Below are 23,825 nucleotides of genomic sequence, written 5' to 3' on the forward strand. Positions count from 1 at the left end.
GTGTCAGTCTTTGGTCCCTGCGGCAGAGGTGACATTGCCAGAGAGGGAGAGAGCGCTGCCGCCTTAATGAGGCCTCATGGTGGCTTAGAGGTGTGTGTGCATACGAGTGTGTGAGCAAATATGTGCATGCATAACGGCAGGATAGCTGGTGTGGAATGATCCTCTGTGTCTGTGCTGAGAGTCTTTATCTTCTCAAGGTCTTCCCCCTGCAGCCATTTCCATCTTGCTGCCTTTCCAGAGCTCAACGACTTCAGGAAAACCACTGCAGTCTCGTAATTTCCTCATTTAATAAGCAGATTTTGGTCTTGGTGAATAACTTGAGGGCCATGTCCCAGAAATGCAGCCTTGCAGCTGTGCAGACGTATACTAAAGAAGAGATGGGATTAACACAGCGGATAAGATGTTACTGTTCGCTGTGAAACGATTCAGCCCAGCGGTGTTGATGTTGCTTTGAGCAGCATGAAGCAGGATTTGGTCTCTGATGAGCGTGCTGAATGACAACCCAAAGTTTATAGAATCACATGTTATGGATTATACGGTCACAGAGAGTTTATTGGATAAGAACAATACCAGAGGGCCTCACATTTAAGTATTTGTTGCATTGACAGGACACAGCAGGGTGTTGCCATCATGAGAAAGCTCATGTGAAGAGTTTTTAGGTGTTAATGCAAAGGCTGAAGTTTATTACGATGCCTTCAGATAATTATAAGAACAAACAAGTTGCAAGAAGGAAGATTGATTATTTCTATATAGTATTTTTTGGCTGCTTCTTCTAATGCTAATGAGTTTAAATCTTGGTGCTGGCTCATGAATCTTCAGACTTTTAACACCTGCGCCAAATAAACGTACTTTGCCATAATCTCCCAAATCTTAAACTATAATGAGTGATGATGATCATCAAACGCTAATCCCTGCTAAATTGTTTCATAATCTATCAATTTATAAATCATTTTGCTGAACATTTGCAAGTTGCAGCTTCTTAAATGTTGTTCATCTTTGTCTTTTGTGAATGAAAAGTCTTCGATTTGAAGTGTTGGTGTTGACAAAGAAGCGATCTGAACGAGTCCATTTGAGCCTCCAAAAATTCTGGCAACAATCTACCTTGACTTAATTAACTATTTGTAAAAACTTATTTACAAATAATCAAGAAGGAAAATAATTGCAGTGCTGCCTCAATCCTTAACAGTCACTTTGGAGTCCATTATATGGGTGATTAAGAGGAAGGCTTCAACACTGTCAGCCGTCTTACTGCTGTGGTGTTCATTTAAAAAAAGAGAAGAAGCAGGGTGAATAAGTCTGTTTTCCTGTCCACTCTGGTGACATCACAGGGAGAAGGGTCACTCAGTGGAAGTGAAAGTGTAAACAGCCTTTTACAGATACAAAGAGCAGAGAGACCAGGAGTACGGGGACTGTGATGAGGATTGATGAAAGCAAGGCTTTAATTGCTCCCACAAGAGAGTAGTTATATTTTTTTCCCTTTCTCACCCGCTCTGATTCTCATAAATATGCAGGGTAGAAATAAAGCCCTGATGAGCCGCAGGGAAGATTAGAGAGGACTACAGAGCAGGATCAGGGTTTGTTAGCAGCACTCCACAGATCCTTTGCATGTGTTTCTGCTCCGTGCACACATCGCCTGGCTTTCATTTGTCACAACCCACCTATCATTATATTTCCAAGGGCTACTGGCTGCAAGGGCTGGTGGACAAAGAGTGCTGGGTAATAGTGATGAGGCTGTTAGACCTTTAGAGCAACATCGCCCCCTGGTGTTGGGTGGAATCTCCAGATAGATTGTGACACCTGTAAAGAGAGGACATGGTAAACAGTGTTTTCAATGGGGGGGGAAAGTGAATGCCATAATAAGAGCAGTAGCTACGTTTCATCTACAATCCTAAGACTCGCCTCAAAAAACCTTAACACCAATTATTTAACCTCACAGAACCAGTTTGGACTCTAGTATTTGCTGTATTTTTGTTTTTAAATGGACAAATAGTAAAAGTTTGGTAACTGTTGATAGTTGAAAATATTTGAAAGACTGCATCAACATATTTCCTGTAGGTATGTTGTTATTTAATTGTTGTAATTCTAGATTTCTCTCGTGTTATTTCATAGTTTTCCTAGAAACTTGGTCACTCACACCCACTGGCTCTCTCTCTCAATGTGAGCATGTCCTCTGTTAGCTTTCTCCTGAAGCAGTATGTTATAGTGCTGTAACAGACACAACTCATGATTCATTTCACCAATGAACCTTTATCACAAAAGCAGGTGAGCCATGATTAAGAGTTCCTTGCCGTACCTCAATGATTATGCAATTGCACTATTCCTAAATCAACTATCTGCACTCAAGAACGACAACATAAGATCCCAGCTATCCCAGCTGTCATTGGGTGAGAGGCAGGGTACACCCTGGAAAGGTCGCCAGCTTATCACAGTGCTAACATATACACAAACAAACACACTCCCACCTTTGTGCAATTTAGAGTCACAGCTAACCTAGCAAGCATGTCTTTGGACTATGGGGAGAGTACTCAGAGAGGACCCACACATGCGTACTCCACACAGAAAGGCCCCTACCAGGATTTGAACCAGCTGTGAACTTGCTGCAAGGCAACAGTGCTAAAAACTCAAACCAAATTCACCACCGTGCAACCCACATTAAAAACCTGAAATGCAATATTGGGTCACTAAATATACATGGGTGGCTCTTAATAGACCTGCGTGGCCTGCCAAGGAAAGTCTGTGTGCTTGGATCTCTGGTGAAGTTGTGGTTCAGGTTGTTTGTGTGCATGTACAGTTATATCTTTCCCTGAAAGCAGCTTTTAAGGCATGTGCATTTGATATAAACAAAGTGCAAAAAAGTGTTCCATTTCATCACCATTCTTTGGTCGATCGTCTCCAGGTTTAGCCGCTGTTCTCAGCCACCTGCCCAAACCCATCAGTGTCCGTTGGACTGTCATCATCTGTTACAGATTAAGCTGCTCCTGGAGGGGGCCTATTTGATTTCGTGGTTCCAGAAATCCCCACTTTATTCCACGTGTCAGGTTTTTACTGTAAACACTGTTGTACAAAAACCAAAATCCCAGAAGGGATTGCTTTTTCAGGCCTTTCAATCCAAGAGCAAGCGGGCCGTTGCGCCAGTGTGGGCTCCACGTCTGGTTTAGCTCTTAGCGTGCTGAGACGAAGGCTCTGCTGGGCCATTTAGAGCCAAAGCTGGGAATCCGTGTTTGGAAGCTTTTTCCCCTAAACCCTGCGCTCAGTCAATGTGCAGTGCGGTGTTGTGATGTATGAATCCCCTGGCCATGCCTGACACTAGTGAGCCTGTCTGAGCCCATGTCTTCACAGAGTGGGAGGCCATGGACAGAGGCTGCATTGTTCCCCTGAAGTAACCCAAGCTCAGGGCTGCCGCTGCCCAAAGGGGGATATCAAGTTGTTCTCTCCCCACCGACACAACAATCCTCGCTTAAGCTCCAAGGCTTGATGAGGGAGTAGAGAGGCAGCTGACTGTTTGGATGACGGGGAAGTTCAAATAAACAGCTCAAATCCCAACCAGCCTCCCCTACACTAACCCTCCTCCCACAGCCGTAGCTCATCACTGTGAAGCTTGCCAACAGCTCTCAGCTAATTTGTGGTGTTATTTTGGAAAGCATGTTGATGCGGCTGCTCTGAGGTTTCCCGAGAAAGGGCTCTGTGAGCAGAGAGAGTGTTGAGAAGAACTGAGGCCTGGTTGCATCTGCCTGTTTTCCTGTCTTGTGAGGGAGGGTGAGGTTTACCGCCACATCAGCAGACCACACAGCATTTCTAAGCAGGAGGGAAGAAGAAGAAGAGATGAGGTGGAGTGAAGATGAGAGGGGGAGAGCTATTAACATTTTCGTTTCTTTCTTGGTCGTCTAATCCTACAGCGGTGAAACCTGAGCAAGGGGGTAATGAGATGGCGCTTGACATGCATATAGACACATCAGCTGCTTCTGTGTGCTAGAGAAGGTTTCAGGAGAGAAAAGGCTGCATGCAAATTAAAACTCAAACAAATCTCCAGTCATTTGATCCATGCATTCAAGCTAATACCTCTCTGAAGTAAGGTTTTCTTATGTGGTCTTAACACTCATCGAATCTGGTCCTTTGTGGTGTGTGTGTGTGTGTGTGTGTGTGTGTGTGTGTGTGTGTGTGTGTGTGTGTGTGTGTGTGTGTGTGTGTGTGTGTGTGTGTGTGTGTGTGTAAAACCAGTTGGCCCCATTTGAAAGAGAGTGAAAGAGGCCCAGACTGATGACTCTCTGGGGACAGATTTCTCTTTCCAGCCCTCCATGCCTCTCTCCCCGGTGAAATCATGCTGGTGTCAGTGTGTCAGCTCGAGCTGTCACTCTCTCCATTGCTGCGAGCCAATTCCTCTCTCACTGAAGGAAGAGAAGGGGGGAGAGAGAGAGAAAGAGAGAGAGAGAGAGAAAGAGAGAGAGAAAGAGAGAGAGAGAGAGAGAGAGAGAGAGAGAGGGGAATGAGCAGAAGTGAGAGGGAGAGAGACAGAGGTTTTTTTCTACACTTGACACAGCGGATAAGCAGCTTCAACAACACTTGATGCAACTGGAGTGGCTCAAAAGACGGAAGGAGTGAGCCAAGACTGTCTGTCACCTCAGAGGAGCCAACTGTACACTTAACAGACCCCCCTTAAGGGTCGGTTTGGTACGGTCCACTGGGCTTAGCTGACAGGCTGACAGGGCATCATGGAGGACAGGCCGACACTGAACAGATCCATTCAGTGAACATAGAGCTGCACTACAAGCAGGGCGGCAAAGGACCTGTTGACTGGTACAGTTATGTGTGTGTGCCTGTGTGTGTGTGTGTGTGTGTGTGTGTGTGTGTGTGTGTGTGTGTGTGTGTGTGTGTGTGTGTGTGTGTGTGTGTGTGTGTGTGTGTGTGTGTGTGTGTGTGTGTGTGAAAGCATACTCTACAGTGAGAAATTAGAAGGCGTTTATGAGCTGGTGTGGGTTTTATGGGCATGTGAGTGTAAGTGAGATGTAGGCATGTCTGTATTTGAAGTTTGTTGGCTCAACGGGCGATTGTCTATTGTTCCTCTGAGCTGCCACAGTGACTGACAAGAAACACATGTTGCAATGGCACTCAGTGTGTTGTGAAATTTCTCAGTTGTGCTGACACTCAGTCTGAATCTTCAGTACTGTGGGATTTAAGGAAAAGCTTTCAGTCTTGCTCTTGCTCTGGTTAAGGGATTTGATGCAGGTTGATTTTAAATTCTTTAGACTCTGAAAGAGGCCTATGCAATGTCCTTGTTTTGACCATGGGGACTGTTATTTAGCTCTGAAGAGCCAGGAGCACGAGTCAACAACAGATCATTACAGCATACCTGAGAATTTCCTTGAGACACTCGCTACCCTTCGCCTAACTTTGCAAGCATACATACTCAGCCAGTCTTGAAGTATTGGCTGAGTGTTGGTCATTAAATTGGTGCTGTGCAGCACACAAGCAGCTTTGCATTACAACAAAAAAGGTGCATACTATGATTTTATTAACATCTATGACATCATATGTCTTTGATTTGTGGTCTGCAAGTTACTGTATTCACATGATGGCTTGTTTCCTCAGATGTTATGCTCAGGTTGTGCAGTTGAAATGCTCCAATGACGGTGTACTGTTGTGTTGCACCTTGCAAATGGTTGAGCTGCACCGGTTGTGAAAATCAGGGCCGATCAATGTTTAGACTAAAAATGTAGCAGATTTGGATGCAGGCGTTATTTACATCAGTTCTTTGTTATTCTTCTTGACTGTTTTCAAAGGAGAGATGATGAGATTGGATGTATTTAAACTCTTGCTAGTTGTCCCTTCTCTTGCACTGTCACTGAAACATGTCTCACAAAGTGCACGTCTCTGATCTTTCTCAGAGACAGTGTGACACTCCCACACCTGAAAACAAACCAGGGTTTGTTCAACAGGCGACTTCTTTTCTCTGAATCAGCACTTAGGTAAACTATCTTGACAGGATTAAGTGATGTGATAAAGATACAGAGAAACATCCGCTACTGACATTGGTACATGGCACATGATTTGCTGATGTGCTGCTGTCTGTTAACAGGGCTGATACCAGCCAATACAGATGTTCAACATCAGTTATCCCAAGGTGTAAACATTGGTAATTTGACAACGTTTTTTCTGTAATCTATCTTCTAGATAATATAATTTTGTAGTGAAACAAGTAGGTAATGAATTCCTGGCTAGCAGATATTTTAGCTATGTAGAGGTTCAGTGGCTTATAAATCAAGGAGTGGTTGACGGATGTGAATTTATTAGTTTTTCTCACTTGCAGCCTGGAACATTTGGTGGAAAAAACAAGACAAAAGATCCAGAGCAGTCATGTTGTGTAGACACTCCTATAGGGCTGAAACAGTAAAGGGGAGTCAGGAGTTTCACGGTTGGCTGGGAGTGTGAGTTGCTAGCCAACATGCAAGTCAGCCAGGGTCTCTCAGCTGCCCCAACGCGGTTTCTGGGGAACAACATAAATGCGAAGAATGGCCCATTTCTCACCAGTAGAGATATCAGACCCTGTGAGAAGACCCATCAGCTGGCTTGCGTACATGTGACATGTCTGAGGTCAAACGGTCTGCCTCACTCCACAGCTGCCTTGTCTCTGGGTGTAGTTTTACACCGCTGTGACAGTGTTGCTGTAGACTAGATGGATCCTCATTACACGCTGCTGTTGTTTCAAAGCCTCACTGAGCTCGGGCATGACAGCCAAACCTGCAGAGGATCTGTCAGCCGTGGGCAGTGAGGGTCCCCCTGAGGGCTGCCATGGCAGGACAGGTCTGGCCTCTTGGCCAGCTTTCCACTCGGCCCTTCTGTTGGTCACCTGTGCCAGCGTGCCCGTCATCGAGACCCTGACACAGCTCCTCTCCTGTTACGTTCCCTCCAGCCTGACCTCACACCCTCAGGGATATATAAAGATTTGTTCTCTAAAGGGGAGCTGGAAACGGGACACCCTGCAGCCACTGATCCCACAGATACATCCCCATGTGCTTGGGGGACGGTGTCCAAACACTTAGGCCCCTCAGGAGCGAACTAAGGCAGCAGATTTTCCACATGCTGCTGGGGTGAGAAGTGAGCAGTGAGAGCCAGACACTGAACCAGTTAAGAGTCATTACAGGAGCAGATGTAATCAGAGCTACTGTGGGTGGACGACTGTTTGTTGCTGCAGCTCTGTGTTAGTAAATGGCTTCATTATGACTGGAGAGAGAGGAGTCAGAGTATGAATGGAGCTCGGATGGATCCTAGTGAAGGTAGGAGACAGGACAGAGTGAGTTTCGAATCCTTCTGTGCTCTTTTCTGTCGCTCTGTTTTCCTCCTCTTGTGTTGCTCTCTTGTTGTTGCACTATAAACATGTGTAAGTGCTTCTTCTCTGTGGTCTGGCATCTGTCAGAGGAGTTCAGAACATTCAGTGGCTTACTAAGCCCAATTACCACAGATTGCTACCATCGCGCAGAGGATCACAGTCACAGACGGTCTATCTTTAAAGAGGAGTCAGGGGTTTATATGTTGTTGAACTGCGCCATGCACACCATGCAGACCATGCACACCATGCACACCATGCACCATGACATCACTGTACATACACACGCTAGTTATATTTATGTATCTATATACGCACTTGCTTTGCTTTCACAAGTTTTAATGTGAAGGCATGAAATATAGACGTTTGTGGAGTCTTAACAACTCACCCCCTCCTCCCTGCCCGCTTTTGGCCTTTTGCTCAATCACCGCTTGTTAAAGCTGCGGTTTGTGTTACTGGGAGCTCTCAGTGGTATTCTCACTGGAAGAATACACATGTCACGCTCTCGCAGCCAGAATAGTTGGCCTGCTCGACTTATCCCCCTCGTCTAACCCACACCTTTATTTCTGTTTAGCTTCCCTCTCCCCTTCTCCAGCCACCCCTGGGAGTCTAGCACTAATAAAACAGCTCCAGTCCAAGACCCTCCACATGGCGGGATGTCCAGGTTGTGTAACTCAACACCCCTCTGGGCACTGGCTTTAGAGATCTGCTGACATGACGGAGAGTCTGGGAGGGCCAGCAGGGGAGCGTCCATCATTGTCAGGCCCTCTGTGCCCTGAGCTCCCATCCGGAGCATGTCCAACACGCATGCCTGTGAGCTGTGAACTCATTGCTGAGAGGCGCTCCGACACTCTGGAGACTCGAGGGGGTATCACAGAGTGTGGTGTTTCTGCTCTTAGAGCAGCTAATGCTGTTAAAGTCTTCAGAGCTGAGGAAGGAGGGGGATAAGGAGCTAATAGACTGGAGATTCTCTGGAGGCTTTGGCGATGAGATCAGGGGGAAAGCTTTCCCAGCTAAGTTTACCCACACAGGGTTTATGCTTCTCTGTGAGCTGACACCAGCAGACCAAAGTGCAAGTCCGCACTCTTCAACTCAGCAACATTACACATGTAAACAGTTTGCCTGTAGCTTTGAACACGACAGGCGGAGCAGGAGCTGACCACCTTTGAAATAAAAGTCATCAAAATGTCTGTAAACGTGCCAGGTGGATTGTTGTCTCTGCACACTCAGAAATCAATTATTTGGTTTTGGTGCAGACTTGGGCTGTCTCCTTTAGGCTCCAGGAATAAGTAATAACAGTAAGCTGTGTTGTAAACCCCATCAGTCAGAACTACTACATGGAGAGTTAGAGAGATTCACTTTCTCGTACAGCAAACATCATGATACAAAAATATGGTGAATGGTTATCGGTTATTTTCATTAACCTGCTGATTTAATTAACCAACTTAACAGCTTTTCTCCCTCTTTAAGTCGTGAAGTAGTTAAACATTGTGGAGTGCTGGTTTTATTCAAAAGACTCCTCAATGTAAAGAATGTGGACTTGGCTATTAAAACACATGAACGGCAGAGATGATGATGGTTAAGGTTAATGTATAAATGATACTAAGAATTATGATTAGTACTATGGATATTATTACCATTAGTATTATCATGACTATGATTATTTACTATTTAGTCATAAGATTTGTACTTACTGGTTTATTTATTTATTTTTAAATACATTTTTATCAAATCAAACTTATTATTATTATTATTATTAGTAGTAGTAGTAGTAGTAGTATTATTATTATTATTATTATTATTATTATTATTACTATTAATACTATTATTATTATTATTATTGGTAGTGGTAGTAGTTGTAGTATTTTAGCCCTTTATTTTTATTAACCAAACTTCTTACACACGCATTCATTTCTGTAATGTTCACTTGTTGTCTTTTCTTTCACTTTTTGTATATTGTGTATGGTATTGTCATGTCTCTCATCCGTCTTGTTTTATTTAAAAATATAACACATGAGCACATGAGCTGTCCGAAAACTCATCACTGAACCATATACACAATAAATGTAATATGGTATGAAGTTGTAGCTGGTAACTTCTGCCTCAGTCCAGTAACTTTCATTTTCTATGAGCAATAAAGCACAGCTTTTTATGACTAGTGAGCTGGTGAGCACACCAATGTCAGGAGAATATCTTTCTAGCTTGGAAAATGGATCAATCCAAGAAACTCATGAATCCAGCATGTGAACATCAGGGATCTCAGCACACTTCCAGTCCCACAGGCCAGAGAGTTGAGTGCAAATGTCAGCTTCAGAGTATTCACTGAGTTTCCAGAGAAGGAGAAGAAAGACAAACCCTCCCTGAGTGTGTGAGTACTGTGCGTTTCACACAGGGAGTATTCATTGAAGGTCTGTTTTATTGGACTAATTTACAGTGTGCCGTTGTGTCTAATAAGCTGTGAAGTTGATGTAAAGACACAAACACATGCAGAGACAAAGTAAAGACAGTGTGTTATGTTTTGGCCTGATGAGATGGAGGCTTTTTTATGAGCATGTGCAGGCGAGTGAGAGAGATCTCTGTCAGAAACTGTTGGCCTGCTGTTTATTGTTCTGCTCTGTGTGGGAGGGAGATCTGTTAAAGATGTCTACCATTAATGCGACTGCAGGCTTCATTAAGAACAAATAAACACAGCCCAGTCCCTCACCATGAAGCTCTTCGGGGAACATATGCTGTCTTAACCACCGCTGAGGTCAGACACTGTCAACACTTGCTGCTCAATTACAACTCTAATTTTGTTGTCAAACAAAATATGGAGATAGAAGAGGAGCCAGTTTGCGGAGTATTCCTTTATTTTCTTATGAGGGATTTAATGGTTTCCAGACTTAGGCCTGAGGGAAAATTTTCTCTTTAAACATTCAGAATAACTGGAGACTGTGAATACTTTTGGAGGGAGATTTTATTCAGCCAGCTTCTGAACGCTCAGCCCAGTACGGAGAGAGATCCTGATTGTAATTAATGTTTACTGAGACATACCAATGAGAGATTGAATTTTCAATGAGGGCTAGAAAGTCCTGGTTCAGCACAGTGTGCTATTTAATTGATTCAACTTGAGCAAACAGTCTGCTTCTCTCTGTTTATTTTTCTGTTTTCTAAGAAGAAGCAGGATGATCATGTGTGCAGAGAAGACAAAGGAAAGGACAGAAAAAACACCAACACTTTCGCACCAGTCTCTCCAAATCAAAAGAATCTCCACCAGAATCATGATGCAGTTTTTAGAAAGTGCACAGTTTGAGCTGGAGTTGGGTAACACTGTTATCTCTGGAAGAGCAATGTGAGCAGAGGGAGGTTTGGGCCTGATTCTGCTTACTGCTGCACATCAGGAAGAGGACAGAGAATACCAGGCGGAGATAGAAAGTACGAGTAGCAGAGGCGACAGTGAAGGAGTGGAGCTTCTCAGAGCTCTGTCAGCTGTGACAGACAGCTCTGGGTTTTGGAGTTGTCACTGCTTCTCCTTAGAAAAGGCTTTTTGAAAGTTACAGGACTAAGTGCCTCCAAGCTACATTTTCCATCCCATTCACATCAAGCTTAATGCTGCCAAGGCAATGCTTTTGAACTGCCAGTCAAAATTGAAGATTACTTTGTAAAATCCAGAACCCTTAAGTACATACAGTAATGTTCATTAGATATTTTTTCACAGAGCATTTATGTGCTGCTCATGACTCTAAAATCTGTCACTTTTTTTAGCTATGCCACAGCAGCACAGCCCCATCAATGTTAGTATCAGCCATTCAGTCCAGCACATGTTTTGAAATATTTCTGTAATCATTGGAAGAATTGCCATTAAAGTTACAGGCACTGATATAAATGCAAAAGCTGTCATCTGTTGCTTTCTAGTCAACATTACACTTTGTGATCTGCAGCGTTCTTTTGATGTCATATCCTGCCTCCTGATTCTCATCTCTCCCCAACCTCCTCCATTGTCTGATAGGAAACACTTCATGCTGTGAGGGACATGTGTGAACAAGCAACTTGTCACAGAGCTCCTTAAGCTTTCTCAAATATTTCAGGAGTGCATCCATGAATGAGGCCTAACAGTGTCTTGGTCATGGATGGGACTTTCTCCCTCCATGACAGTAATAACAGCTTTAGTTGTAGCATGACTTTGTTCGAGGACAGACCTGCAGTCAGCATCCACAGGTTACCTGCCATTGCATCATCTGGTGCCCATCAGACTATAACGGCCCACGCTCCCTGTTAACCTGCTCCCCCTGGGAATTATCTGCTGCTATCTTTGGTACTGTTGTGTCTTTGGTCAAATCAGGTCACAGGCCGTGACAGGTTGACTGAAAGAAAACTGGCAACAACCTAAATCAGGAAATAACACAAGGCTATCAACCCAACAATGTTAACAAAATACACATTATCATTTTAACGACTCCTGTAATATTGTTGCCTTTTCAAATCCTATATCTGCATCGAATATTTATCTCACAATATGTTCTTCAAAGTTGTGCATTATGTTTTTCTTCTGTAGTGTGATGTTTTTATACATATCTATGCTATCTTATCTGACAGCTGTGGCTGCTAGTAGCTGCAACAAAGCTCCGCCTTCATCATACCTTTGTACTTATACCTTGAACCTTTCAATGACGTAACAATGGTGTGATTTCACATCCTGTTACATTGTTGTTGAAGTGCGAGAGGTACGGCAGGGGCTCCACAGATACACACACCTAGACATGTACTCACACACAGCGCTGTTCAGCACTGCTGCTACACAGTGCCATTGTCTTCCTCAATTACCCTTGTGTTATAATGTTTGACGGCAGACCAAAGGTGAAACGACAGCACCGTTACGCCTCCATGCCCTACACATTGCAAACAAGTCGTATCAGGGGCATAAATATCCTGCCTTACAAAATCAACATTGTTATCAACATGTCTTTATTTATCTATTATTTTGGAAATGTATTTGGAGGCAATCTTGAACACTTAAGGGTCTTACAGTAAAAAAGTGAATAAACTAAGACCCTGTGATGCTGCCTGTCATGTAGCCTTACTTTGATAGCTTGACAGTGGGTGGGTTTGACAGATGCCTGCTCTCTGAAGTATGTGTCCATCAGGTTCAGCCCTCTATTATTTTTGCTGAGAGCTCAGTGCTGACGTATGTCTCAGCTGTCAGTCTCATGGCTCCTGCTATGTGTTAGGTTGTTGGTTTTGTGGGATTGCAGCTATGTGACCCCCGCCTGAATCAAATCCCATAAATGAGTGCGAGGGTTCAGAATGCATCAAGGCTCTATTTTGAGGTGTATGGGTGACGGCAAGAGGCGAAGGCTTGGGATGTCCCGGAGGTCTCAACAGCCATCAATTTGTCAGGATGTCTTCAGGTCCTGGTGTAGGCTGTCATACCCGCCCATGCTCAAATGATAGAGAGAGAGCAGTGAAGTAGTTTTGGCCGGAGCTGGGTGCTAATGTGTTTTTCAGAAGGACGGGTTCTGGCCTGCCTGTCACACTTGTAAAAGCTGATGTTGTTGGCGCTTGTTTGGCAATCATTTATATGGGCCAGGCTGTATCCAGAGATGACATTGAAATATAATATGCTAAATGAATCCCCTTATGTTCAGCAGTAATGGCCTAACAGCATAATAAACTTCCTGATGCTCTGCAGCTCACTTTGCCAAGCCTGCTGTCACTCCCTGTGTGGATCACAGCGCTGTGCAAAGATGGGTTTAAAGGTTTGTCCCACACGACTACACCAATCCAAACACCTTACACTGATGAAGGTCGATTAAACCACAAATACACAGGGATTGTTAACCCTGCAGCCTTGTTGTTATTGAAGCAGCACATTAAAAAGCTAATAGTAAATACAGCTGCTGGTGATAATGAGCTACGGTCCTGCAGGACAGTTACAACAAAGGTGAGCTGAGCTGCAGACCACAGAAGAGGCTGGCAGAGAGTATATGATATATGATATACTATTTAATGAGAGTGTTCCTGAGTGAAATTTTGTGGATAAATAGTCTAATGGAGGATACGCAGTTTTGACATCATGATCAGGAGGAAATTAGAGATTGGAACTGTTGGAGACCAGGATGAAGACTTTCTGCAAAATCAAGGAAAAGCTAATATGGTTTGCTAACCGGTTAGCTTTTTACAGAAATTTGCACAAAACTCTAGATTTAGTACCCTCAAGAATACAACAATATGAATATTTTGACATTTGTGGGCGTAATACTTGTGTGTAAATGAAATTCAAATCAAGAAATACTGTGTGTGATTTAATAATAACTAGAAGTTTTTACAGGAACATTTAGAGTTGGAGGTTTGACTTTCACATTACTTTGTTTCACTTTTACATTATACTGAACTCAGCCAAACCAGAGCTAACCTATCTAATGATCACATGCCGTAGTGTAGCTTTAACCATGTAGAGAGACAAAGATCAGGAGATGAGCTGGTGTGCAGCTCATCTCTGTGAGCAGGGGATGGCTCACCCTGGGATAATGAGTTATCCCCCTAAGCCCTGCACCGAGTCCCCTGACATCCAGCCTTAATGAAGTGCTTTCCTGCGCACACACACATCCAGCTGACCCTCACGGAGCCCGCATGTAGCCCCTTCACCTCTTAAAGCCCCCCTTTGGCTTTTGCCTCCCAAACTAACCCACAGGCCTCATTCTCCGCTCTGATGCCCCACCAAGCAACACATACTAGTTAGAAACCCCCTCAAAAAAACTGTGAAACACTGAGGAACAGCAGCGCACCATATTTGAGTAACCCAAGCGGGAATTGCACTTATTTGTTTCCAGGGATGAAGAAGACTGACAAATGAACCCTCGTGGGAGAGAGGATGGTGTATGCTCCTCTTCTCTTCTTCCTCTGCTCTGCTCTGCCTGGCCCTGGAGTCTTCATTATGACCAGAATAGACACCTTCTTTTTAGCGTGTTAGCACATTCTCAAAACAAGCTGTGGACCTCGGGGACTGAGAGGTGCAGCGGGAGGCTTGAGAATTGGGATTTTCTGCTCTGCCCGTCTGCTGCAGTGAAGTTGTTTGAGTTGTTTGCCAGCAGCAGTCTCTCTCGACCGGTAATAGCATTTGTAAGTGGAGAAGATTGACATGGAGGAGGAAGATGGATTTAATGGCTGCTGGGTTTCGTTTTTTTATTAGCTGTAGTCCCACAACAGACATTTTACTCTGAGGTCACGCTAAGTTATGGGAAGCTCAGACGCCATTTTTAATGTCATACTGCTTTGTTCTAGGTTTTGCAGGCCTTAGAAACTAAATTCATCTCATAAATAAGCATCATGTCACTGATTCCGGATTTATCAGGAACTGAAGTTACCTTTGGCTAGTGAAAATATAAAGAAATGTTAGCCAAAATGTCAAAGTAAAACTACATTTGATCATTTCCTAGGTTAAGTTAGACAGTGGCATCAACCACTTCCAAGTTAAAACCATAGTTTGATAATGTAACAATGAGCAAAGGCCACCTAGCTAACATTACCATGAGCTACTGCAGGGTTAGCACCTCAGCCTGTTAGCAACCCTTCAGCTCGGTGAACTTTGCTAACTACTAACTTTAGCTAGGAAGGGGTTGAATTCTAATATTAGCTGTTTTCTAATTGGAGCTAACACATAGGCCTACGTTTATATACTGTCTTTTTTTTAGTATGACCCAAAGTCTCTCTGAATTTTCTTTTTTTAATTTCTACAACATCTGAACTTGTCTTCAGAAGATGATGGCCATCGCATGTTTTTGGAAAATTCACGTTGAACTTGAGTGCAATGAGATACAGCGTTTATGTAAGAGTAAGCGAGCTACATGCATGAGGGGGACCTTTCCTTTTGTTCTTGCCTTGAGACAATTTCAACCTTTCAACATGTGTCTGCCGTCAGGCTGTCAGATGTTTCAGTACTTTCTCACACAGAGAGTTAGGCAGCAGTAGCTGTTATTGTACATATTGATTGAGATTTTGCATCTGAAATGACCTCCCCTGACCCTTATCAGGGATATCACATGCACCTGGGGTTGCTAATACCTCACTTAGCTTTTTAATGCAAATGGACAGAGGTCCTCATCGAGCCCTGTCAGCTCAGCCTGCTCCCAGAGGAGTGAGTCTAGAGGGAGCAGATGGAGGCCCACTGTGACAGGCTTCTGTCTGTGCCCAAGGGAACTGGGTCCCATCTACACCTCTTTGGCAGGTAAAGAATTTAGCCGGCTTCCCTAAGGGGGGTGAAGAGGAGCCCTTTCTCTTGCCCCTAACCCCCTCTGATGCCCAGGGAGAGTTAATTACAGTTTATGTATGCACTGTCATCCCCCATGAGCTTCTGTGCCTCTGGAGTGAGCTGACTGCTGATGTCTGAGCACTTAGTTCCGTAGGAGGAGGTCCCTGCAGAGAAATACCCTGGTCGGAGCTTATTAGCGATAGTTCTGTGTGAATTCTACATTGTACTGCAGTCATTATTCTTTCTTTGGATTAATTCACACTTTGGACATAATGGAGTTCAACCAGGTAATTGCTGGATTTGGGCAATTACTCAACGTCTGTTAAATAAGTCCTTAGCTTGGATGACAGCAAGCTAAATGTGTGCCTGCCTTATACGCTACATGTTCAGGTAGTTTAATGAATGCTGTTTCCCTGCAATCTCACCGCATGCATCCAATTTGTCCTGCAAATGGATGTTCTGTCATCCAGACAAAAAAATAACCTTGAAATATTGGAGAGGACATGTTGAGTTTTATACCATGAGTGATTTAGCCTGAGGGAAAAAAACATGTTTCGGCTGTGTAGTTTGTCCCCTGGGATGGTGTTAAAGGCTGGCGCTGCTGTAAACCCCAGCAGGGCGTGTCTCCATGAATGGGGACAAGAGGACAAGATGTTTGTGGGGCTGTCTGCTCAAAACACACACACTGAGTATGTCAGGAGTCTACAACGGCCTGCATCTATAATATATTAATGTGCACTATATTTATCAGAGCTGGAGATCTTTAACTTCAGTGTGCATTTTGCCACACATCTGTGTGTGTGTATGTTTGAAAGTAATGATGTTGTTAGGACTTTACTAAGGTCCTAATACATTTGTATTGCATTTTATGGACAGTCTACATCATGTTACATTTGATTTGTGTTTCTGTTGTTGTTAGTTCATGTGTTTAAATGGATCCTAAGCTATTTAAGACGCAGCTTTTTAACTTTCTCTTCTGTTTTGTTCAGTTCCAGATTTTGGCATCCATGTGCTCTCCACCAATGGCAGCCAGGAGCCTCATGGCCCGGGCCTCCTCAAGGTTTCAGGCCTAGAGCGCAGCCAGGAGAGGAGCCAGGAGAGCTGCAGGGACCCCCAACCCACTGCAACCAGCAGCCCAAGTCAACCTTTGCCCCCCCAAGTCATCCCCCTGCCACAGCTGCCTCCTCAGCCTTCTGTCCCCCAACCCCTGTCCCCTCTTCGGACCCAGACAAACGGACCTTCCCAGGCCCCGGCCTCCACACACCTGCCTCCACGTTCAGAGGCTCTCCCCAGGCCTCAGACGCCCGCAGCCCTGCCTCTCGCCCAGGGCCAAGAGCCCTCACCGCCCCCCCCTCCCCGGCCCCAGCACCAGCCTGAACTTCTGTCCCATCCTAGGCCCCCGCCAACGCCAAGCCTCCACCCACACCCACCGTCTCCTGCCCTCCCCACCCATCACCCTCACCAGCAGCACCCCAGTCAAGCAGGGCCCCAGCGGCCCCCGTCACGCTGCCATCCCAGGCCCCTTTCCGCCTACAACGGCCTCAATCTCAACGGCCACAGGTAAGACTGACAACACAAAACCACACACAGCGACAAATCTGATTATTACTGAAAACAGTCACGTCTCTCATGTCCTCATGCGCTCTGATGCAGAAAATTGTGTGCAGAGCAGAACCGACAAAACCTCCATATTCACACACTTGAAAATACTAGAATGTCTCTCGAGCTGAAAGTGTGCATGATGCCCGATCTGTATGTAAATTGCGATCAGGGAGAGCTTCAAGTCCCTGAGCCAAACAGCAGCACTGATTATTAACAAGTGAATAAAAGGGCCACAGAGCACTCTGAGTGCCTGTGATTTATTAGTCACCCACATTATCATCTGGGCTGCGTGAGGATTTCAGCTCTCATCAGTTATAGTGGCAGTATGTGCGACAGTTTGGTGCAACCTTGAATCAGAACCATTACAGTGTTTTGATTTTACTCAGAAAAGGTTATCTATGGAGAGAACAGAGGGAGAACAAGCTGAAAGTTGTGATATTCTTCCTTTTGAAATGTATCGTACTTTGGGGATCCATTAGTTTCTTGTATTGAAATATAACCTGATCACACAAACTATTTGTATCACGAACCCCTTTGAAATATGACTCATCATGGGCATTGTTATTTGTTTGTTTTTTAGTCAAAATCTTTTTTATTGAGATACAAACGAGGTGTACACGAAGCACAGTGCTGATCAGTCACTGATATTAGAGGATGTTAAAAATAAATATCAAACACAGTTAACAGTCACATCTACAAAGGATCAATGAGAGACATGCACAAAAGGAAAAAAAAAGAACTATTAACAGCACATGGTAAGTAAGTGAAGCATGGACCTACAACAGCCTGTGTTACTGTTGCTTTTTAGGTTAAAGAAAATGCTCAGGTTTTTTTTTTTAATCAATTCTAATACTAAGTTGTAATAGGATATAGATGCATACTTTTTCTGCTGCTGAAAGCAAAGACTTTTTTTTTTTGTCATCATTTTGATGATATCATCATGTTACACTAAATGCTGCAGCAGTGGCCTAGCATCACAGTCTATGGGAGACCATATTATAGCAGCCTGAGTAAACTTTCAAAAGGTACATCATTTTAGGTTGTAAAGATGTCAGAGATATGAAACATTTGAATTAACTAAAACTCTAATGCACCATGAGACTTGTTTAAATTGCAGAGTGCAATGGTTCAAATATGACAACAATAGAGCAAGTGCACTGCTGGATTTGGTCTGTTGTGTCCGATATGGTTGAAAAGCTCTCTCCATTAAATTAGGACTCCAGTATCCCTCCTTCAGAACCCACTCAGTCCCAACAACAGCTCTTCCTCTCAGGCTCTCAGGACTTGGCTTGGCCTCCCTCAGCCTGTGCCAGCTCTGCCAGTCTGCCAGTGCACCAACAGAGCCTGGCACCCTCTGTGAATAATCACAGCCGGGGCCCGCAGCGAAGAGCGAGCGCTGCAAATGAGCTTTTAGGCTTAGCGCGCAGAGCTGTGGAGACGCAGGCTCTGCGACTGGCCCCGGGGAAAACCCACACACACTACAAAAGACTGTTTGCTTACACATGCACACACCCTCCCTGCCTCTCATCCCATTTCCGATGCACATGTTCACTACCTGGCTCTGGAGGAAGTGCCTTAACAGAAGCTGTTCAAAGACAGATGCTCGATCTGTTCTGCTTGCCAGCGGTGGTTTATTTGCATGCAAGGGTGTTGTGAATGTGGTGGTTTTCACGGATCATGTTTGCCCTGGATTCTGTGAAGCACAAGGGAGAGGCAGGGAGGCGTTTGTAAATGGAGGACAGTCGAGGTGTGAAAACACTGTAATGGGAATTGAACGTTGGAGCAGATGGAGACGAGGGGATGTGGAGGAACAAGTGTTAATTTTCTCTGATCACGCCTGGCTTAACCTGGCTCCTTTCTCAATCTCTGGCTTTTTTTTATCTTTCTTTACAGCAGCAGCAGGAGCAGCACCCCAGGCGCCAAGCCCCACGGGCCCCCTACTCCCTCCTTACACCTCCCCCACCATCCACCTCCTCCTGCGGCGGCAGCAGCAGCCTCCACCTTCCCTCTGCCGTTGGCTAACCAGAGCGGCCCCCACAGCTTCCCCCCTGCCTTACAGTCCTCGCCGCATCCTCACCACCCCAATATGTTTGCTCCTCCAGCAGCCTTGCCTCCACCACCGCCACTAACGTCTAGCGCCCTGCCAGTACCCGGACATCCTGCTGCTGGGAGTGCCTACTCAGGTAAACAACAATTAATCAACCAGTTAAGCAAACATATTTTTGAAGCACTTTTTAAAACAGCAACACCTAACAACATCCTATACAAGGCACAAAAGAAACAACATTAAAGAATGATCCCAAGCATGACTGAACACAGGCGCAAATAGAGACAAAAATATCACCTCTGAGCAGTGCGGTGGAGGATTGTACATTCAGCTAACAAAAATAGACACCTTGGCCTTCCTCTAATTACTCCTTCCTACTGCCACTTTTACATTTCATTTCCAGACCACATATAGTCTTATTTGTTCCTTAATACGATGTAACACTTATATGAGCATTCTTAAGACAATATTAAATATCTTAGTTCAAGCACTTTCAGCCTCATTCATCAAAATCGTCTTAAGGTTGTTCTTGAACTTGTTGTTAAGAAGGTTTCTAAGAGAAGTCAGATTCATGAACCTGTTCTTCAATAGCAGAATTATTCACACCTGTGTTTCAAATCTATGAATGCCATGTCCTCTTGTGCCGGTATTTCCTAACTAGCATAGAAAAACGCCCCTATTATATGTCATTCTATATTATTATGTATGATAATTTATATCATAGTTTAACATCTTTCAGTTTAGACCAAACACTGCATGATTAAAATAGATTATTTCATTCAAATCATGTATTTGTTAAGATCTTTCAATGATATAAAGGTTTTAAATGAAGAAAACTCTACATCCACTAGTATTTGATCATCAGATCCGTACTCAAGTGTGCTCTTGAGTGGTTATATATTTTGTTCTGAGCTAAGAACAAACCCCAAATAACAAAACTTTTGTGAATGATTTCAGAGTCTTGTTAAAAAACTTCAGTAATGGGTTTAAGGAGAACATTTCTGAGGCCCTGTGTTTGTCATTTAAATGACATAAAACTAATCTTCTGTTGTTGGACACAACACAGCATTGCTTTTGCACATTGAGTCAGCATTGGTAAAGACTTGTTGAATGGTTTCACAACCCACTCCCACTTCCCACAAACAGTCCTGAACCACTTTGTGCACACAAGCACGCAAACGCAGAGGAGGTCCACAGGGAGAGTGTCTTCTGAGCCAGTTATTTGATGAGAATGCCAAGATGATTAAGACTCATTATAGAACAGGAGGAATCATTTTAGAAGGGAATTTGACTTAAGTGAGTTTAAGTAGCCGAGACAGATTGATAGACGTACTGTTACCATGGCATTATGTAAAGCAACAAACAAGATGACCCACATGTACCGCATGCTCAGGGTTTTGTATGTTTACAGCCATGTGGACAGCTCAAGTTCACACTCCGTCTGTCATGCTCTGATGGATCGACCGTCCACACACCAGTAATATCCACCAGCATGTCAGGCCACATTTCAGAAGCCATTACACACCCAGTGCACATTTCCTCGCTGTGGTGTATAGCTAAATGTCAGGGTCAGCGTGGGAGGAAGTGGAGGAGGGGCTCGCATTCAGCGGCGTTCCCAGAACTTCCATTTTCACCTGGAATGGCATTCGTGTGCAAGAAATCAATGTGGTCAATAAAGAACGGAGCGAGCTGGATTGTGTTCAAAAGATACTAATGAAATTTTTATGAAGAACAAATTCCACCCCCCTCTCTAGGCCCAATAAAGCCTGAAATTAATGCAGAAAATATTGTGGTGAGTCACGGTGGAATAGGAAGGATAAGGTTACTCAGGAGGAGATGTAATCTCTCAGGGCAGGTTCTGTTGGATTTAGAAGAAAAGCCAGCGATTACTTGAAATCCATTCTTTCTCCTCAGGGCTGCACAGAGGTTATTAGAACAACAGATGTTGTTGTCTCAGCGGGGCTGTAGTGTATCAAATCACAGCGTTTGACAGCTCCAAGAGTCAGACAGCTCTAATCAGACCAAGGCTCGCCAAAATTTAGAATGAAATGCTGATAATCAAAGCTATTTCCTGGTTCTTTCTCTGCTTTTTTCTTAACTTTGATAAGGCTCAGTGTTTGATAAAATACATAGCTGTGGCACTGGAGTCCAAGCTCTTTTAAGTGCTTTGCAGGGGCCTGAAGCAAGACTTAGCAAAATTAGAAATACTTCAATTCATTGTAAAAAAGAAAAAGGCTTCAAAAAGGGGTTCAAGAACCACTGGGTGATGGAAAAAAAATATATTGTGGGTGCTCTGGTTATTAATGTGTTTGTCCTATGGTGTCAAAGTCAAAGAAATGTTTGCAAACTCTTTCAAAGTGACATTACCTTTATTAAAAAACTAAGCCTTTGCTTTTTCTCCCTCACTCCTCCAGAGCAAGACCTTCTGCGTCAGGAGCTCAACACACGTTTCCTGGCCTCCCAGAGCGCTGATCGCGGCGCGTCACTCGGCCCTCCACCCTACCTGCGCACCGAGTTCCACCAGCATCAGCATCAGCACCAGCATCAGCACCAACACACTCACCAGCACACCCACCAGCACACCTTCACGCCCTTTCCCCACGCCATCATGCCCACCCCAGCACCACCCATGGTGCGTACCCCTGCCAGAAATGTGAGGATAAGTAGAACGCACCTGTGTTGGGTTCACAAGGGGACTCTTCTGCTTTAAATGTCTTCTTATGATGGGTTTAACACATGTCAAGGAGTGGGCGGGCCTGGCACTGAGAGTGTTTTCACCCTGTGGTTGGGAGAGTGAAGATTTTACACAGTCTGACATGTGCGTGAGCAGCACGCTCCACAGACCTGTGGGTTTTTCTGTGGCAGCCTTTCAATGATGACCATGTGTGTCCGTCCATGCCACAATGATGCCTTTATTCTCCCAGAAAGCCTTTCAAGTGTTTTCTCTGGCAAACTCTTGGACTCCAGACTTGAGTCGCTGCTATTTTCTAAATTGGCAATAACTTGCCTAAAGCATGTTAACTTCAGAGCCAGCTTTCAGAGCATAATACACTTAATTCTTTCTGAATTTAATGACATCATTTGGGTCCCGTTTGGGGGTTTTCATTACTGGCAAATGCTTTGCGTTAAGAGCCTTGCTGTTTGTCAGGGGAGACCACAGGCAATCGGGTGGCTGGACCTAAATCTCACACACACACACACACACACACACACACACACACACACACACACACACACACACACACACACACATACAGACACACACACACACACACACACACATACACATATATTCCTAACTGCCTGGCCCATGGAGAGTTCACTTGGCTCTGATGATGCCTCAAAGGCAGCATGGCGAGGCCTCTGACAGCTAATGAGGCCATAAAAAGCCTCTTTATGGCTGCAGTGTTTAGTCTTGACTGGGGAAATGTTCGCCCTGAGCCCGCGCTGCACCACTAAAAGGAAACCAAACGAGACACAGAACCCACGCTAGTTTACAAGGTCTTCAGATGATCACACAAAGGGGAGGATGAAAACAGTCTGGTTTGGGAAGTGGTTGAACTTTGAATCTCGGTCGACATTTTAAATCTTGAATCATAATCCCAAATGTAACCCTGTTTTTAGCACTAAAGTACAGCTTGTGATGCATTTTGTGTTGCCCTGAAATGACCTTGAAAGAAACCAACTATTTTCAAACATACATCCTTGAACAGATGAACATGTTTTCTTTCCATATTTGTACTTAGCTGTGTTTTATTTCTCCTGCAGTTTGAGAAATACCCTACAAAAGTCGACCCCTTCTACAGACACAGTGTGAGTTTTCCTACTGCACACTTTATAGCGCTTTGCTGCTTGCCCATTTTACCATTCCAGCCCATGCAAGTTAATGTTATAGCTCCAAGAGTGTGTGTGTGAACGTGAGAGACATTCCATGCAACTGCTCATCTGCATTTTAATGGTTACTGCAAGCATCCTAGCTGTACCATTTCACCCATCAGCCCCTGCAAATGTTGTGATCAATGAAACTGTGCTGCATTCTCAAACCTTGGAGCACAAAATGTATTGTCTGTGCATGTTACGATGAAAGTGTTGTGCATTGAAATTAACACTGAAAAAAGCTTTTGCATTACAGAAAAACTGCACTATCGTCAGAGGATTAATATATCTCTGCGTCTTGTGCTCTTCATTTATAATTGTCCGCTAACAGCAGTGGCTTCCTTATGATTACTTTTTACCAAGGGGACTTATTTAACACAATGCAGACACCTTTTGTGTGTGTGTTTTCTTCAAACTGTTCCCCAGAGCTTGAATGATGATGATAAAATCTGAAAAATCATGTAGATGTTGCAGAGTGATTCTACTTTGTTTATTCGGTGCTCTCTATCTCATCGCAGTTTCTCCTTGTTGTTATTATGAAAGCAGTAAATACCCTGCAGCCATTTCCTCTCCATGAAATAAACTGATTTCTTAAAAACATGATGCACAAGGAGACACAAGTTGCATCTAAAAACGCACGGCGTGTCCTCCAGCTTTTCTAATAACTCATCTTGGCAGCCCCAGTTTGAATAATTCTGTTGCACCATCCGTGATTAAAGCAACGCAAGAAACAAGAAACACACTCCAAATCG

At 44.2% G+C, this 23,825-nt stretch overlaps 1 protein-coding gene across 2 annotated transcripts in view; it reads left to right on the top strand.

Annotated features, from left to right (window-relative positions):
- Positions 1–23,825, top strand: part of auts2a (activator of transcription and developmental regulator AUTS2 a) — a 436,353-nt gene that overhangs the window by 403,039 nt on the left and 9,489 nt on the right. The window contains exons 8-11 of one of the 2 annotated variants that reach the window (XM_034684294.1): positions 16,538–17,108; positions 19,044–19,333; positions 21,612–21,850; positions 22,966–23,010. In XM_034684294.1, the coding sequence (XP_034540185.1) occupies positions 16,538–17,108; positions 19,044–19,333; positions 21,612–21,850; positions 22,966–23,010 (1,145 nt within the window). The remainder of the gene's footprint in view (positions 1–16,537; positions 17,109–19,043; positions 19,334–21,611; positions 21,851–22,965; positions 23,011–23,825) is intronic. The other variant, XM_034684295.1, reaches the window with a different exon arrangement.

The sequence above is a fragment of the Notolabrus celidotus genome, chromosome 5 (assembly GCF_009762535.1).
Source record: "Notolabrus celidotus isolate fNotCel1 chromosome 5, fNotCel1.pri, whole genome shotgun sequence".
Taxonomy (NCBI): Eukaryota; Metazoa; Chordata; class Actinopteri; order Labriformes; family Labridae; genus Notolabrus; species Notolabrus celidotus.